The sequence below is a fragment of the Eucalyptus grandis genome, chromosome 3, assembly GCF_016545825.1.
Source record: "Eucalyptus grandis isolate ANBG69807.140 chromosome 3, ASM1654582v1, whole genome shotgun sequence".
Taxonomy (NCBI): domain Eukaryota; kingdom Viridiplantae; phylum Streptophyta; class Magnoliopsida; order Myrtales; family Myrtaceae; genus Eucalyptus; species Eucalyptus grandis.
In genome coordinates, this window is record NC_052614.1 from 31952096 (window position 1) to 31969830 (window position 17735).

A 17735-nucleotide genomic window follows, 5' to 3' on the forward strand; every position below is an offset into this window, starting at 1 on the left:
TATTTTTCTTCTTCTTCTTTTTTTTTTTTTTTCTTTTTGTTTTACAGAGAATCCAAAATGGCCAACTCTGCCCTCTAATATCACCTAAGCTGGAGTTTAGATGTTTCAGACACGAAAACATCATTCAACATTCCAACTAGAACCATGTGCATCAAAGGGGTACAGACAAAGACAAAACACGCAAGAAATCTAATTTGATCTCGCAGTGACTCTCGCAATGAACAGAGGAGTATCTCTCCTCTCAAACACCTATGCATTTTCTAGGACTCGTTGCATTTACACAAGAAGAAACGAAGGAAATCATGCATTGTATTTGTTTGTGTCGGCGGCAAGGGGGAAGGCGGTGGCGCGTCAAGTTTGGGGCTCTTCCAAGGATATGACGGTCTCGAAAGCTCCCACCAGTGCTTTCACCTTGTTCTTCCTCTTCTCCATCAGCTTGCTCGAGGTCTCCGCAATCACGTCGTTGTATGCTGGCGATTCCTTCTTCGAGTTCCCCTGACTAGGTCTCTGGCTCTTCGAAGGGAAATGGTCTTGATCGTCAATGGCTTTGCTTCTTCTTTCACTGTGCTCTCTGCTGGCGCATCTTTCCTTTCATCATCTGATGATATGGGCTTGTTCAGGTTTTGCCCTTCACCAGCCTGCTCTGGCTTCTCACTTGTTGCCTCTGCTTCTCCAGTTTCTGCTGTGATGGTGTCGGTCTTTTTGTGGGCGTGATCTTCTATTTTATCTTCTGGTGTAGCAACTTCTGTTGAGATCTCCTCTTGTATAATATCAGTCTCATCACTAGAAATTTGATCTTTATCTTCACCAATTTTGTCACCAAGAAGGGTTTCAGTAGCTTCTTGTTCAGTTAATTTGTCCTCGGTATCTTCTGCTTCTCCCTGGGAAGATTCAGTTGAATCATGAATGTGGTCCTCCACCGTGGAAATGACACGAGCCTGATCAACCAGAGTCTCTTGATCTTTCACAAGTTCATCACCTGCCAGGATGATATCATCATGTTCATCAATGATATCTTTAGGTTTCTGCAAATCTGGGGCAACATCTACTGCATGATCACTCTCAACCTTCACGATGACAACCTCTTCCACGTCTTTCACCTCTGGTTTCTTGTTGTCTAAGTTTCCTGATTCGGCATTCAGTATCTCTGAAATTTCGTCAGGATTGCTCGGAGTTCTACTCAACCTACCGGTCTCCTTCTTGATGGTTAAGGGAGTTGAAACTGAACTCTTCCTTGTGGCCTTATTTCCAGCTATGGTTGAAGCCTGGGACTTGGCAGGACCAGCTTTAGGTGTTTTTGAGGTCCTGTCCAAAACTGGCCTTGCCAAACCAGAGGATTGGGAAGAGAAAGATAAACTTTTAACTGTTAAGGACCTCTCTCTTGGACTGGATGAAGTGTAGATCTTCTGCATCTGAGCAGATGATTCAGACTTGTCAAAAGAGTTTCTTCTGGAGAGATGAGGCTTCTGAGCAGAGGCTCCAGGCAACAATGAGACATGTTTCTTCGTTCCTGGCTTTGGCGATTCAACCCGTGAGCTCAATGTCGGTTTTAGATAATTCGGGAGTTGCTTATCTGATGCTGTCGGAGCGACACTGGTGGTTGGAGAAGATAATAAGTTGGATTGCTTTAAAGTCGGACTAGGTCGTTTGGTTTGGGCCATGCTGGTTTGATGATGATCTGAAGGAGACGCGACCTTCTTTTTCTTCACCAGAGAGGTGCTCTCTTTCGGTTTCGTTGCCATGTTGCTTGTATTGCCGGAACTGAGATAGAGGAAGTTCTGTACAAGCTGCAATGTGACGGGCAAAGTTAATGGGTTCACAGATTGCAGATAGCACAAAGGTTATTCACATAGGACTGCGTTTCGCCGATTGTATTTATCCTACTGTGCATTTGTGTCCATCGGCGAATAGGATAAAGGCATAGATGACCTCCCATAAGGAGGGTTAGTAGTCTCAAACAGGCCAAATGAATTTCCGCTGAGTAAATCTTAATCTATACAATCTGATTGTTAGGATGAACCGACCAAATACATAGCCCTAGACCCTTTTGGAAATCTATGTGATGTCGTCCTGTAAAACCAGCAATATTTCAACTCCAATGGAGGATTCACCAGAAAGGTAATCAAATTGAATTGGTAGGAGTAGATAACGGCCTAACAATTTTTTCCCGACATTTTACTCCACAATAGGTAATCTTTTCTTGCTGATTTTCATCCAGGACATCGTGTATGAATGCATTGCATTCGACTCAATGTCGTATCCTGGATATAATTATCGACAACCACGCAGAGATACAGCTTCCACAAAAGGCTGCCAACATTTTCCTACATAAATAGGATCCTAATGAATATGCTAGAGGCCAAAAGCGGCTATCTGCACATTAACTGCATACCAGAAATTGTTTGAATCTGGATTTCAAGACAATGCACTCGCCACATCTCAAATATGCAAACCATCACTCCAGCGATTTCCCTTGACGATATCACTATGCCTTCGACCCCGCAAAAGGTCTAGGAACAGGAATATGCTTAGGTCTGCTGGCGCCAGAGAGCAAGCAAATTATCGCAAATGCCGTGGGATTACCGGAGCCATGCAGAAACTCTAGCAAGAAAGTAATGATCGGAATCAATCTGCCAACTAGAACATTCCGATCCTAGAGTTGAGCATCGATGAAGATCCAACACAACACGCGTGTTCTTCGTGTATTCATTCATGTTCTTGAAACCTATGATTACATGATATGCAATAAAGGAGGGAGGGAGGGCGAGAGAGAGAGAGAGAGATGGTAACGTACCTTGATCAATGAAACTTCATGTGGAGGAGTGAATGGGAAAGGGACAAAGGAGAGAGCAAAGAAAACAAAGACTGAATATAAGGAAAGAGTCACCTAATTAATTGAAGGAATTTGAAGAGAGAGAGAGAGAGAGAGAGAGAGAGAGTGGTGGTTTTGGGTTGATGAGAGGAGAGCAAATCACGCTCTAAACTCCAAAAGGGTGGTGGTGTGGAGGAGGAGGAGGCCATGTCATTGCGAGCGAACGGAAACCATCGAACAACGAAAAAAAAACCCAAACCTCTGGTTCGAGAAAGAGGTGCGTATGTGTGGGAGCGATCGTTTGACCTTTTCAAATGCCAAGCACCCCACCAAAAAAATAATAATGAAATTTTAAAAAAAAAATAGAAAAGAGAGAGAGAGAGATGAATATTCTCCCATAGAAATTAACGGGACTCCTCTACATCTCAGCTAAACGAAAAGGTCTTGTTCGATGTGGAAGAAGAGTCCCAAGAACGGAATAATTGCAGAGAGAGAGGGGTTAAGTTTTGAGGGTCCAACGTACTTTGGTGATCTAGAGCTTCTAGTTGAGGGAGATCACGTCGCACGTCTTGGCCAATCCCATCATCGATCCCATGACGAGCCGAGGACCATGTCAGTCCGCCCGGACGCGATTAATTTTTCCGTGCGCGCGCAACATGCGTGCAAGAAAAGGCATCGGTAACGTCATCCCGACCAAGCAAGCTGGCCGGCTGGCTGACTTAAGAGAAGAAGCGATCCTGTCTTGTTTGCAAAGTCAAGCAGTTCGAGAGGATGGAAGAGGAACCCATCGGCGAACGAACTGCACCTGTTCAAAACCCGTGTCCGAATGGCGCCGAGGAACTATGATTGCCATCATCGTCTGATCTATGGCGAGGCCTGTGCGAGTTCTGCTTGAGCATCAAGTTTGCCCGAGTTGAGAACCGACCCGGGCTTAATTTGTGAGGGAGAAGCAATTGTCTTCTTGCTTCATCATGAATGATCCTTTTCTTGATTGAGCGTTTCCGACTTTTCATTTGCTACTGAAGTATTGGGCTTCGCTGTCAAGCTTGGCGTAGCGGTAGACATAATCAACCCCTTTTCATTTGAGCCCAGCCTAGCCGAATATCGTGTTTTCCTTCTCACAATTCCAAGAAATTACCATGAAGTTAGGTTCCTTAGAACCCTAATTCTACAGTCCTAAATGTCGTCGGCCCTTTTGGAACCGGTGTGCTAGATTCTGTAATTGGAGTCTCTTTTTTTTTTTTTTGTTTCCTATCATCTTGTGTTTGGAGGAAAAAAGGCTGCGGCGAATGAGTGACATCAAATGTGCAACAAATATTGAAATTTATTGGTATGATTATAATGTCACAATTCTAAGAGTCGACTAATCGTCATTTGATTGGTGCGCTTTGCACCACACCGACTTATTCTCTACCTCCTATAATTAGCCAAAAAATAACTACTCAATTTTTCACTCTAAGGCTATAAAAATAATGCTCTTTTGTCGTTGTCGGTTTAGCCTAAAATTTTGTCGCTTTTGGTTGGAGTTCAAAAAAAGTTTTCGTTTAACATGGCAAGAAAAAGTATGGAATTTTTAAGACGCAGGTGACCTAAATAGCAATGGATTGTTCTTGTCATCATAGACAACCTATGTGTTATTCCTACCTTATTAGCTGATACAAATACGTGGTATCATTAGTGAAATGTAAATATTTTGTAGGATGATTGAATATATTACACTAGTAATTGTTAGATACAGTTCAATAACTTATATGGGTATATAAGAAAAGCCATAATGATTATTAATTTGTGTATAGGAAATAGTGGTAGATTTTTAACCACACGTAGTAGATTTTTAACCACAAAAGAAGAAAGTGTAGTAGGAATAGAGTAGGAGGGTGATAAAAAAAAAAAAAAAAACCAGGCAAATTATTTTCTCAAATAAATTAATAAAATTAAAATTATATTTTAATATAAATAATATTTGAATTCTAATAAAATAAAATAACAAAAAAAATAACAACAATTTCTTTTTTAATATAATTTTATTTTTATTTAAATATTAAAATTTAATTATATCTTATAATATAAATTAAATAAATTTATTTTATATTTATTGCATATTTTAAGTATTTTAATATTTTAGCTATATTAGTACGATTTTTTATTTAATAAATTTTATTAGAGAATGATGGAAGGGGAAAAAGAAATAAAAAGAAAAAAAAGAGAGGAAAAAAAAGCAAATTCAAATGAGGTAGGCAAGAGTGTCACTATAAATTTATACCATCTTTGTTTGTGCAACTTTTAAATTCATTTACACTAATATCCCATTTATACTAAATAATGTATATGATATGATGTGAATATATCTAAATTTTATTATTATAATTCATTAAATAATGAATAAAATATAGCAAAATTATTTAATTTTATATCTTATACTATCCAATGCTATCATAATTAGAAATCCTGACAATCAAACATAGTTGGCATATTGTCATGCATGTCATTAATTACAAAGAAACATGGCAATGCTAACTTAGGTTGCAACGGTGATTATATATTCATTTCAATTTTGTCCACCAACACACGTGACATGTATGAATGAAGAAATATAAATACTTCGAGTATAATTGATGGCAAAAGAAAATTTTGAAGTATAATAGGAATTATTGCATTCTAATTATTACTGAAATTTTATTAGTTATTTAGATGGATAAGAAACATCTGAATATGGGCTTTCTAGTCTTTAACATTGTCAATTAGGAGTGCAGAAAACTTAAGATCCTCAATACCGAACTTATACAAACTTTTTGTGTCTGAATTTGACGGTGCTAATTGTCGAATAAAATCATCTAATATAAACTAATAAGAGATTTCAATCATTTTTTTTTTCTTTTGAAAATTTCCTAGATCACTTTCCTTGTATCGTGTATTTGACCAATTATTTCTTTTATTTATATTTAGTGGTTTGTTTTGCGGAAAATAATTTCCCGAACATTTTCTTAGGTAACCTTGGGAAAAATATCAAATTAGGAGAAAATGAAGCAAATAAAAGCATTATAGATTATTCTTTATTACTTGAACACTATATAAACTTTTAAAAATTTGTAGTATTTAATATTAAGTACTAAAATAAAATTAGAATCAAAAGCTAAAATTAAATGAAACATGGCAAGAAGCGTAGTAAAATGGTTATGTCATGTTTACAACAGACAAGTAATATCTTGACTTTCTTAAATTTTTTGTAATAACAATTTCTTGCATACGCATGACGCTATACATGTCTGCCAATACGTCAAGATTGTCATCCTTTCTAATATAATTTAAATTGCCGTAAGAAACGATGAGTGATATATCAAATGCTACATAATTATTTTGCATTCAAATTAAAAAGGTAAGACATTAAGTAGTTACTTGCTATTATCTTTATTATCATAAATTGTGATTTTGTCGATTAAAAGTCATATATGATAATAGTGCATTTTAAATATATGCATGGAGTGTTTATCAACAGCTTGAGAATGAAATGATCATTGAATTTGCTTAATTAATAATATAGATAACAATCTTGATTTTTTTAATAAGACAGTTGCAGCCAAGGTTGTGTTTTGGATCTCTAGGGTCATGGCTATGATAAAATTGAGGATTGCTACTCATTCTGATCTACGATTGCAATTGCAACCCAATCTAGAGTCGCGGCCACGGCCGTCACTATGCAACCTTGACAGCTGCTTCTGCACTATTGGGCACGACTTTTGAAATTTGTTTAGTTATATGTTTGTTTGGTCCAATTTTAAGCATCTTAATTAATGATAAATTTGTCTATTATTCAAGCATCTATTATTAATGGTAAATACCTCAAAATTTTGTTTTATGTCTTTTGCTACAGCCTAATGTCTATGTCAAAGTGGAATCGACCCCAAGAAAGACTTTGATGGATTGAATTACTTGCAATTGATTAAATACATTTACGGAGATAAAGATTTCCCTAGTAGAGAATATTTTTAGAGATATTATTAAATATTAAAGATATTATTTGATATTTTGTTTTTTTCTATGATAGCTAATTTCCTTGTTAAGTTATATTATCTTATTTCCTTTTATATGCATTATTTGGGTATAAGTATCATTCTCTGAAAAAGTGTGCAGTGGTCAATTAAGTAAAAATGTAGTTTTAATGATTCTTTCTCCCTCTCTCCTGATATTATTAGAATATTTACAATAATGTTATTTTTTTTTACCCTGTAATTATTTGCCGTGCCCCAAGAGGACTTTTGCTAGATTTAGACACTTATAATATTCGATTCCTTCTGCTTGTAATCATGTTGTTAACATAGTATTTATATTTGAATTAATGAAATTGATTGTGGAGCTTATTCAGGTCTGATGTCATGAAATTATGAATTTTCAAATTTTATAATCTAATTTTCTTATATTATAATCAAATTCCAATTAAAACAAACTAACAACATCTAAGACAACGAAAATGAAATAGTTGTCTTCTTGTATAACTCAAAAAATAAACCTAACGCGACAAAAAAAAATTATCAAAGGCAACGTGAGGTGATGAATTTTTATCAACAATACAACATTTTTTTTTATAATTTTCTTTGGCCAATTTGCAGTGAAAACAGATGAGTTTTATCCCATTTGAGCAAAATAACTATATTTTGTCTCCATATTTTGTCACCTTAGGTACCGCAGGAGACAAAATAAAATAAAAATACCATATTAGATAAGAACGATAAAGCAAACACAACATACGGCTCGCGACAAAATTTGTTGCCTTTTCTTAAGGCAGCAAAATTTGAAACCTAAGGCGATTAACCTCTTTTTATATGATTTATACCATAAGATGCCACCTGTAATACCACTAATTAAGCAATCTAATCACCGCCTCCACATGAAAAAAGGTTATTCGAGTGGGGAATCCACTTTAAGGTAGTTGTTCCCGGCTTATTAGGTGTGGACTAATTCATTTTTTTCTTTCGAGCTGAAGGAAGTAGGTAGCCGTGTTGCGTCCCCGGCTTATGTTCTATTATATTTCTAGAAGGCCTCAGAATAAGTGATTTAAGAAGAAAAATGTACAAAATATACAAATAAAGAAAGCGAGGCTCATGATTTGTTCGAAAATCAAAGCTCTGCTTTCACGACATGTATAGCATCACCCCGAAAACGACATGCGTCGAGCACGATGTCAAGTGAATCAAGCAACTCATGCTAACGCGCCGTGAGCTAACTTAGTCCGAAAGTCGCCCCACTTCATCCTTTCTTAATACTTTGCATCTCTTTACTTAATTGTAGATTAATCTAACCTTATCTTATGTGGCTTAACAAGCAAAGAAGATAGAGAGAAATAGAGATAAGGAGAATGTCTTCTTCCACCCTTTTTCTTTAATCACCCAAGCAACATGATTGGCTTGTAGTCCCTACCCTGTTCCTTTCCATTTGGCAAAACACTCTCTTCCCTATTAAATTATTCAATTTCAAACCTTTAATTGTGCTTCCAAGAATTTAGTATTTTACTACTGTTTTTTTTTTCATTTTTATTTATTTATTTCATTTGATAGGATGGCAAGACCCCTCCTTTGTTGCTTTTTCTTGGAGGATTCCTTTCCTCCAAAACCCCAATCAATAATTTTTCCACCTGCCGACCCGAGATGGTGGAAAATGTTAGGAAAATGCAGAAAATCTTCGAGTCACTCTTCGCTGATAGCGATTATTGTTGAAAAAAATAAATAAAACCCTAATTTAGTCAACGTCTCCACTTGCTTCTTCCATCAATTGTAGTAGTTGCCCGAGTTACATGATCGCACGTTTTTATTCATTTGAGATCGATTAGGAAGTTGAAGCCTTCTTCGTGTGGTTTGGGTCAAACGATAAAGATACTTTTCTTTTCTTTTTTTGTTATTTTCCCTGGGCTGTCTAGGTTACATAGAAAAGGATGATTTTCATTTTTCTGTTTGTATCATCATTACAAATTTTTTGTTAAGAGTGGGTAAAACATGTTTATTCATATAAATTTCGAATTTATTATATAATCTTTTAAAGTTATCCATATATCTTGTTAAGCTCAATTTGCCTTGTTGTATTATGACACATATAGCTCTTTCAACAATAGGCCACAAGGGAGTGTTAGTTTTTGTTAGGAAAAAGCTCGATACATTAGATAATTGAAGTGAAAGTTCAATGATCCGATTGAAAAAATGCTTTGAAAGTCGGTGACCCCAGCAAAACCTGCCATAATCGAGCTTATCAAACCGCATTCCTGCTTCTTTTCCTCATGTACTAAGAGGCCCATGCAGTGATTATCTAGGTACTAAACTAACATCGCATGATTAAATTTGGGTAATTCGAAACGATGCCTAGGAAGAAAAAGGTCTTAATCAAAACAACCTTCGAGAGACAGATAGGATCCTTAAGCTGCTCTCGATTGCTAGTGGTTCCCGCGACCTTATTGGAGAATAAAGGGGGCGGTGGTGGGGGGTGGACACCGGAATTTGGTAAATGGGATGCGTACAAGCGGTTGGTAGGTTATGTTCCCTTTGCTCTTTTTCCATTATTTAATTCAATTTGGTTTTCCCCTTTTGGCCACTCCACGAAAAAGTCCCATCTGGCTTCCAAGAAAGCTTTCCAAAAAGTCAGTTAGGGACAAACATGTAGCGTCTTCGAGGATGGAGGAGAAGCTTCATTTTCCCCCCCTTTTTTTTGGTAATTTTTTATTAGGCTATTTACATTTTCATTGATAGATCATTGACGTGTGAAAGAATTTTGTTCACAAAATTAGCTCTAAATACATGTGTCGCTTGTTTGAAAGGTGAATGTGTAGGTATTTATTTGCCCTAGTAGTGGACTTAATAATAATTTAGCTTCTTTATCAAGAATATTATATTATTGTTTATTGGTGTTATTTAACTGTAAAGTATGTTTCTTTTCTTAGACGTAATGATTTTTGAGCTTTTCGTGTCGGGCTCTCATTTTTGTAAAATGGAAGTGAAAGTGCAATTCTTTTTATAAGATGCGTTTATTATATTCTCATGCATATGGTCACTTTCTTCACCTAAAAGTTAAGTGGATCATTCCAGAGTGTTTCACCGGAAAAATCAACGGAAGGACAAAAAAATATAAAAAATAAAAACCGAAACTTAGAAGTTTTGTTGTTTATATTAATAAATGAAATTATCTGTCATAGTTAAATGAGAATGGAACCTAAAGATTTTTAAGCAAACAAAATAAAAATCATTTTTTTCCAAAAACAATATGGAGAAATTGCATTAAGGTAAAAGTGCACAGGATAATGCTTAATTTAGGGTTGAGCATGACTCACACAATCATTTATTCAATGAGAATATCGATTTTTATAAATAAAAAAAAAGTTTGGTAACATATAAATATATTCTTAGTTTTTTATTTTTAAAGTTTGACATTATTCAGCGAAATCTCATCTTGAAATTAGATTCCCCAGAAAGATTATTTATACGACAAATCCTATATTCTCAAGCCGAATTAAGGAGGAATAAGCTTGATTAGGCAACCTATGGGTCTATACTTTAGCCTATCTATACAGAAAATCATTTCAACGTCACCAAAGTAGCACTTGCTTAACCTAATCATTGCACTAATGAATTATACAAGTCTATTCCAAGTGCTCTTTTCAAATGGGTCAAACAATAAATTTGGACTTCTTTTGAAAATTAAGCCCACAGTAGGGGAGATCCATTTAATGGAGCTGATCATTGACTAAAATGCTTAGATCCTTATCATTCAACGTTTCCTTTCTCCTATCATACTGTTAAAGCTGCGGCCATTAGCCGTCCATTCATCGTGTCAACGTAACTAAGAATAAAACTTATCTAGTTATAAATAGATAGTCGGTCCATAAAACCGAATAACACGGCTATTACACAATATACACGTAGATAATATCTTAATTCAAATATATCTTTATTTCTATGGCCAAAAGAGAGACATCTGATTATCCTAAAACCGCGAGAAAAACAAGCGAAAGAGGAAAAAAGGGGGGAAATTTCCAAAACCAGGATGTGTGCTGCCAAAAATGAAGAAGAGAAACCATGATAAGTGCCAAAATGATAAAAAACAAACAAACAAATAAATAAATAAATGAAAGGGGAACCGGGAAAGAGAAATAAATTAGAGGATAGGCGGCCCATTGAGTTAGGTGGGCCCATGCTGCTCCGTCCACAGAAAAAAGAAAAATTAAAAAAAAAAAAGAGTCGAGAAAAAACATTTCTTTCTCAAAAAGAAAAATTCCTAAAATAAATAAATCAGAAGGCCCTTGAAGGGGGGTGACGTGAGAGCGAGTTTCGGCCGTCGATGATTGACTTTGACCCGCCCGGGGTCGCCGAATCGGACGGCCCACACGCCGTCCAGCGGAGAACAGGAGGAGGCGGGGCGGCACTGTTGCTCGTGCGTGCCTTGTCGCGTTAGGACCTCTCGGGAATTCACGAACAGTGGCGACTACTTTCCTTTCGTGGGTTCGGGCGGGCGGGCGCTTTTAAGCCTTGGATCATTCGCACACGTTTCCGCCTCCCTCATCTCTTTCTCTCCATCTCGTTTCCTCTCTAGCGATTGCTTTTTCTCGCTCTAAAGCTGCCTCCTTTCTACGCCCCCAAGAAAGGAAAACGCGCGCAAGCAAAGGGCCTTTCGGGAGCCGGAGGTAGATTGAAGTTCTGGGTTCTGTTCTTTTCCTCTTTTTGATCGGACCCCTCTCGGCTTTTCGCTGCGGAATTCCGTTCCGGAAACGGGTTTCTCGGGTTGGGTTTGTTGTTGTTGTTTTTTTTTTTCTTTTTTCCTGGCGTCCTCCTCGTGCTCGGATGGTTTCTGGGTTGACGATGATCGCGCGGCTCGAGTGAGGTACTCGCGATGATCGACGGCGGTTGTGATTTTTTGTTTCTGCTTTTTGGGTTTTGGTTTTGGGGTCTGTTTTTAGGAGCACCGTCGTTCGGAGAGTCGAGAGGTGTGCAGCTTTTCGTGCGCTTGAATCGCGGAGAAAAGTGATCCTTTTTTGCGGTTTGATGGAATGGTTCAAACAGGGCTTTTTGCTTTAAAAAAAAGAAAAAAAAGGAAACGGAGAGTCCGACTTTATTGGGTTGAATTACGGGTTTGTGGCCATCTGGGTCTCTTTATATTGCTTGCTCTTTCTCTTTCTTCTCCTGGTGTTGTTGCCGTTTTTTTTTTTTTTTTGAGAGGGCGACTTCGTGGGATTACGCTTTCTGGCTGTTTTTTATTTTGTATTTTGGCTGTGTGTTGATGAAAAGAGGTTTCCATCTGTGAGCTTTCCTTCTTTGACCCTTTACATGGCGTGTGAAACTATCTGATTCTATGGCATGGTTATGTTTTGTGGTGAACGCCTCTGGAACATGTAGCTGCACATATTCTGTTGTTTTGTGGAGTTCTGGACCACTTTTTGGCTGTTTGGAAGTCTGATTTTGCGCCTACCCAGTATTTGCTCATTTGATTGGCTTTCTGATTTCTCTTCTTGCTTTTGAGGAGGCTTTCAGTCAACTTGGGTAGCTTGGATGCTGTTTAATTAGCGTATGACATGTTTTTTTTTTTTTAATGTATAAGTGATTTGAGTTTCTTTTCCATATCTGCATATTAGGGTACGTGTCTCATTGCATGAAGCTGTTGTGCCTCTGTGCTCTTTTACTTTTCTTTTGGGCCTTTCTGGGGTGATTACATGTAGTTAGTTAAGTTTTCAGGCTATTTTGGTGAGTTTGATTGGGTGCTGGTGTTGTCTGTGCCTTGTATCCATCTCTTTAGATAGTCTGCACTCTGCAATTTTCTCTGCTCTTTTATCGTGGTTCTTTTTGTTCTTGTTGGTGTAATATTTTAATGCAATAGAGGAAGTTTTCGTCTTATCAAATTGCTGATTTACTCCTGCAACTTGTGAGTTTTTACTGGGCCCTTTGTCTTGTTGAATTGCTTGTTTATGCCTGCGACATGCAAACTTTTCTCTGGGCTGGAAACTTTCCACTGTTTGGTGGAAGCTGATGTAGGTTGCATAGGATTTTGCTACATGCAAACTTTTCTCTGGGCCTCGAAACTTTCCACCACTTGGTGGAAGCTGATGTATGTTGCATAGGATTTTTGTTATGCGTGTGGACTTTGCAAATTTATTTGTTCTTTCCTCACAGTAGTCGACATCATCAAAGCTTTCTGTATGCTGGGAAAGTTTATATCAGCAGGGCATGTTTTATCATGCAGGTTTTCACACATATATTTGCTGTATCATTGTATTTTATTGTCTCAGTTAACGGAAAGGATAATATCTTCTCTGATGGATTTGCTAACGAGTGTTTTTCTTTGAACAAGTTATTTATAACTTTGCTTTGCCCTCTAATGGATGGCTTTTGTTGATAGAAGGTTAGGATGATAATAGATAATATTTTGCTGAACCTTGCAGGTTTTGAACGTTGGATACCTCTGAACATGGATGAATTTTCTGGAGAGAGAACTCTTCATAAGTTTTCTGCACCTTCTAGGGGATCCAGTTTGGTGATGAGGGATACGGCAAGTAGTAGGGCTCGGAAGGCTCAAATTTGCAGCAGGTTGGGATGTAGCAGCAGAATTAATGCAGTAGGTTCCCAAACTGCTTGCATAGACAAGTGCAGATATGCAAGGCCCTCGTTTCGTCCTGTAACGAATGGGAAAGAAATAGCGGAGAGCTCTTCGAGAAGTAATCTGTCAGCAAGCAGTCAAAGGAAATCCTTCCTGGATCGTCAGAAGAAATATTCTTCTCAGCTAGATCCTGATTCATCTGAAACAAGCAGTGTTCAAGATGAACCCGATGTTTCAGAGGACAACCCACCACCGGGAAAGATCCAAAGAGGACTTCATCTTGAAAGTGGGGCTGCTGAATTTAGGGAAGTTGTACCTACAGAGATGGGAAGTTCTAGTGCAGCATCGAGTTCAAGATCTGTGGACAACAATTCCCTCGATATAAGTTCTGATAAAATAGATGGTCCCACGAATTCCTCTGTTTCCATGGCATCAAGAAGCATCAGCCAGCCTGCACGAACTAATCTTAGTCGCTGTGGTTTGAGAAACATTAGGTGTAATTCAGCATCTAATGTCATCCCTTCCAATGGATCACCATCAAATCCAATGCTTAACAGAAAGAAGGATGTGATAAAGAAGTCAAATGTTGAAGGTGAAGCTAGTTCTTCAACTAGAGGTAAGATTGTTGGCAGACCATCATTAGAAGGACAAAATTCCAGTTCTGAACCAGGCATATCCATATCGGAGTCAAGACGAGCAAGATGCAGGGCTCTTAATCGGGACAGTGGTGTCACATCTTTGAGGACTCAAAGGTCGAATAGTTGTGCTGAGCCAAGGGGCTCATATCAAGGTAATTTGAGCAGGTCTCGAAACAGGTCCCGTGCTATGACCATGCAGGCCCATCAATCTCCAATGGCAGCTGAGAATGCTTCCTCTTCACCTTGCAACTTTTCTGTCGAATCTGCCTCTAGTCGTGCGTCTGCATACAGTCGGCCAAGTAGCAGCAGCGAGAGTTCACGGCGTGTGATACCATCTGGTCTTGCGGAAATTGGCATCAGCCGCTCCTTGATGAATCAGGATAGGTTTCAACATTACAATATGAATGGTATTGCAGAGGTACATGGTTTTCAGGTTCACTTTTTTTTTTTTCCCAAAAAACATCAAGATTTCAAATGGGGTGGGTAAACAAAGGTTAATTCTGTAAAGGCAATGTATGTAATAACCTTGCTATTGTGCAAGTTCACAAAGGTCTAAAAAGTCCAGAAACCGTGCCTTGTCTTATGCAAATTTAGCCTGCATTTGAAATCAAAACTACTAGTTGAGCATGATAAAGTTACCCACAATGTTGACACAGGACTATTCCCTTTGGACAAGCCACTATAATTTTTATGGACAAGAAGTTTATAGATGTAAACTATCCAAATTATGTTATTATCTAGATGGATATGATAATAATGGTCATGGTAGGAGCAACAGTGGCAGCAGTGTCCTTAAGCTTTTATCAATTTAAACTTTACAAGAGTTAAAACTGGTTGGTGCGATTATCAGCTGCTGTTGACACTGCTGATCTATCTCTTTCCTCATTTTTAGTTTTTGTTTGGAGTGTTTGGCCAGGTTTGAGGGTGGGTTGGGGTACAGGAATTGCTCAACAAGGGCATGATGTGTTTAGCACCACCCTGGATTGATTATATGTAATAATAAGTTGGTTCCTACAACATGATATATTCCCTTATCATGTTATGTTGCAATGTTGTGCAGGTATTATTGGCTCTTGAGAGGATTGAACAAGATGAGGAACTAACTTATGAGGTAGATTTTGTAGGTTATTATGCCCTACGGAGTTGCCTGTTGCTTTTTGACTTTCTGGTGCATCACTTTTATGGTCAACTTTGAGAAGAGAGTGGATTTATCTGATGTTTTCACGGATTGTAGTTGTATCATGGCAGTGATAAAACTCACTCTCTTTTTCTGGCCTCTTGCAGCAATTAATTGCTCTGGAAACTAATATATTTCTTAACGGGATGAACTTCTATGATCAACACAGAGATATGAGACTGGATATTGATAATATGTCGTATGAGGTTTGTCTACGCATTGCGATTGTGTTACAAATCAATTTTATTCCTTTGGTCTCATGCTCAGGACTTCATATTGCTTTCTTTTTTGGTTTCAATTTTATTCCTTTGGTCTCATGCTCAGGACTCCATACGGCTTTCTTTTTTGGTTTCAGGACCTGTTGGCTCTAGAGGAGAGGATGGGTAATGTAAGCACTGCATTGACAGAAGAAGCATTGGTGAAGTGTATCAAGAAAGAAGTACACCATACTACAGCTTCTGCCAGTGGGCAGAATGATGATGTCAAATGCAGTGTCTGTCAGGTAAAATTAAAGTTAACAGGTTTTGCAATGTAATCTTCATTCGCGAGGCTTGGCTTTATGCAGAACTCAATTTGATATTTTGTGTTTTTACCAGGTAGTATTTGAGATTAAAAAACAACTAAAAATGTTTCTCTATATCTGCTGGTGCTAAGGCCTTAATAGGATAAATTGCTTGACTCTAGGATAACTGTTCTATAAAATACACAACGTTAATTGGGTCTGCCAAATTATTTATGAGCTGAATAGATTGCCTACTGGTGTGGCTGTCTTAGTCAGCAATCCACAAGGCCATCATGAATGTGTTCCAATATGGGCTAATTGATGGAAGGGTTGTGTGAATTAGCTGCCAAAGGTTGTTTTTGTGGATGAAAAAGGACCAAATTTTAGTTGCTTTTGAAGTAGAAATGTGTTTCAGTGGTTATGATTGAAATTGTTATATATTGGCGGAGCTGTAGATTCTATTGGGGAAAGATCGCAACTCGAGGTACCTTGACTTTTTTTCTAGTTTTGACATATTAATTGCCTTTTAAGGCAATTGTTCATGCTAGTCTTCTTATCATTTGAGGACAATTTGGAGAAGACCATTGTCTCAAATAATTGTCTTCTGGTGTTTCAATATTGGTGAGGTTTTAAGAAGAATTTCCAAATAGTTTTTTCATTTACATTTGATTTTGATTTTGGACAGAACATGAATGTGGTAAACTTCTCAAATGAAAACGCACCTTTTAGTTTTGTGAACAGAACAATCAATTTGTTTCAATAGTTAATGGCTCTGCTCATTTTAAGAATGAAGAACAGCAGTTTGCAGAATTCTTTAAGCAGGCCCGAGATGCTCACCTAGTTTTGTTCCATTTGCTAATTGCTTATTGCAACTGTTGGACTGTCTTCCAATTCTAGTCTGTTTTACACTTCACATCTTCCTGTGGGGGTTGTATCGTGTAAACTTTGTATACTGGTCACAGGAGGAGTATGTAGCAGGAGATGAAGTTGGGAGGTTGGCCTGTGAACATGTGTATCACTTGTCCTGTATACAGCAGTGGCTGCGGCTCAAGAACTGGTGTCCTATTTGTAAGGGCTCAGCAGAACCCTCACTGTCATCTTCCCCGTCGCAACCGACGAGTTGAATTTGGTAGTCTGAAATTCTTTGTAAAGGAAAGTACGTTGCTCCTTCTCCCTCTCTCCCAGTGTACATATTGGATATTTTTGGTAACTCATTCAATCAATAAACCCTGCTCTCTAGGCTCTCGGTGGCAGAGGATGAACGTTCCATGAAAAAGACTGGAATGCAACTTCCAATGTTTTTGGTCTTTGCTGTTCATGGTTGGTTTTATGCTTTTGTTATAGGGTGAATTGGTTCTTGGAATCCCTTCATAGTCCTGCATTTTAAGAACGAAGGACATTGTCCATGGAAGATGCTTCATCAATACCTGTTGGGGGTGAAAACGATCCCCTAAACCCTGTTTCTTAAAATTTGCCTTATGTCCGTAATTGTCATATAAAGATTATGATACATCGATATGCTGCCAAACTCAATGATCTGCTTAATTGCTGTAGCTATTGCTAAGCATAGTTTGCGTTCGACACAGATAATTGGTTTACATTGAGAATTAGCTGTAGATAAAGTTAAATGATTAAGAGCTTGATGGTACTGCATGCAAAAGCGTTCTGGTCAGCCAACTATATGATGACATGGACCTTTGACATCTATAAGATTTAAGATGCGGCCGATGGCGACGGGTCTTAAATATGATCAGCTTTAATCCAACTGGGCTACGGGCAATGTGGAGGGATACTTGATACCTTAGGAAGATCGAGTCAACGCGTTCAGAATGAGATAATCATATCGACAGATTGGTCACCTAGACAAGGATGCCATCCAATCACAAAAGGTGTTGGGCGAACATTCACTTGTGTATCGAGGCAACCGGCTGACGTACTCTCGACATAGACTGGCTTACTGCAGAAAACTGATGGTCAAGCTGATGAACTAACTTGGATAGAATTGGAACAAGAAGCAGAAGGAAACAGAGAACCATGAACTTC

At 38.0% G+C, this 17735-nt stretch overlaps 2 protein-coding genes across 4 annotated transcripts; one reads left to right on the plus strand and one right to left on the minus strand.

Moving 5' to 3' along the window:
* Window positions 1–350: 350 nt before the first annotated feature.
* LOC104437194 (neurofilament heavy polypeptide) lies at window positions 351–3125 on the minus strand. The gene is made up of 2 exons (XM_010050093.3): window positions 2795–3125; window positions 351–1787 (listed from the first exon to the last, which is right to left on the minus strand). Exon 2 carries the CDS (start codon window positions 1740–1742, stop codon window positions 456–458), a length of 1287 nt encoding a protein of 428 aa, XP_010048395.2. The 5' UTR covers window positions 1743–1787; window positions 2795–3125; the 3' UTR covers window positions 351–455.
* An 8186-nt stretch (window positions 3126–11311) lies between these two features.
* LOC104437196 lies at window positions 11312–17225 on the plus strand. 3 transcript variants are annotated; one of them, XM_039308764.1, is made up of 7 exons: window positions 11312–11471; window positions 13221–14431; window positions 15074–15124; window positions 15298–15396; window positions 15546–15692; window positions 16655–16848; window positions 16933–17225. In XM_039308764.1, the coding sequence occupies exons 2-6, from the start codon at window positions 13247–13249 to the stop codon at window positions 16814–16816; spliced, it is 1644 nt and encodes a 547-aa protein (XP_039164698.1). In that variant the 5' UTR covers window positions 11312–11471; window positions 13221–13246; the 3' UTR covers window positions 16817–16848; window positions 16933–17225. The 3 variants fall into 3 exon arrangements, with proteins under 3 accessions (XP_039164698.1, XP_010048396.2, XP_039164697.1); XM_010050094.3 differs by having other exon boundaries at window positions 16655–17201; XM_039308763.1 differs by lacking the exon at window positions 11312–11471 and adding an exon at window positions 11508–11668 and having other exon boundaries at window positions 16655–17201.
* Window positions 17226–17735: the final 510 nt, after the last annotated feature.

Excerpts from the sequence above, each read along its gene's own strand:
- LOC104437196 (XM_039308764.1), top strand. The coding sequence starts at position 13,247 with ATGGATGAATTTTCTGGAGAGAGAACTCTTCATAAGTTTTCTGCACCT. Across the intron at positions 14,432-15,073 it reads ATATGAATGGTATTGCAGAG|GTATTATTGGCTCTTGAGAG; the intron begins GTACATGGTTTT and ends AATGTTGTGCAG. Across the intron at positions 15,397-15,545 it reads TTGATAATATGTCGTATGAG|GACCTGTTGGCTCTAGAGGA; the intron begins GTTTGTCTACGC and ends TTTTGGTTTCAG.
- LOC104437194 (XM_010050093.3), bottom strand. The coding sequence starts at position 1,742 with ATGGCAACGAAACCGAAAGAGAGCACCTCTCTGGTGAAGAAAAAGAAG.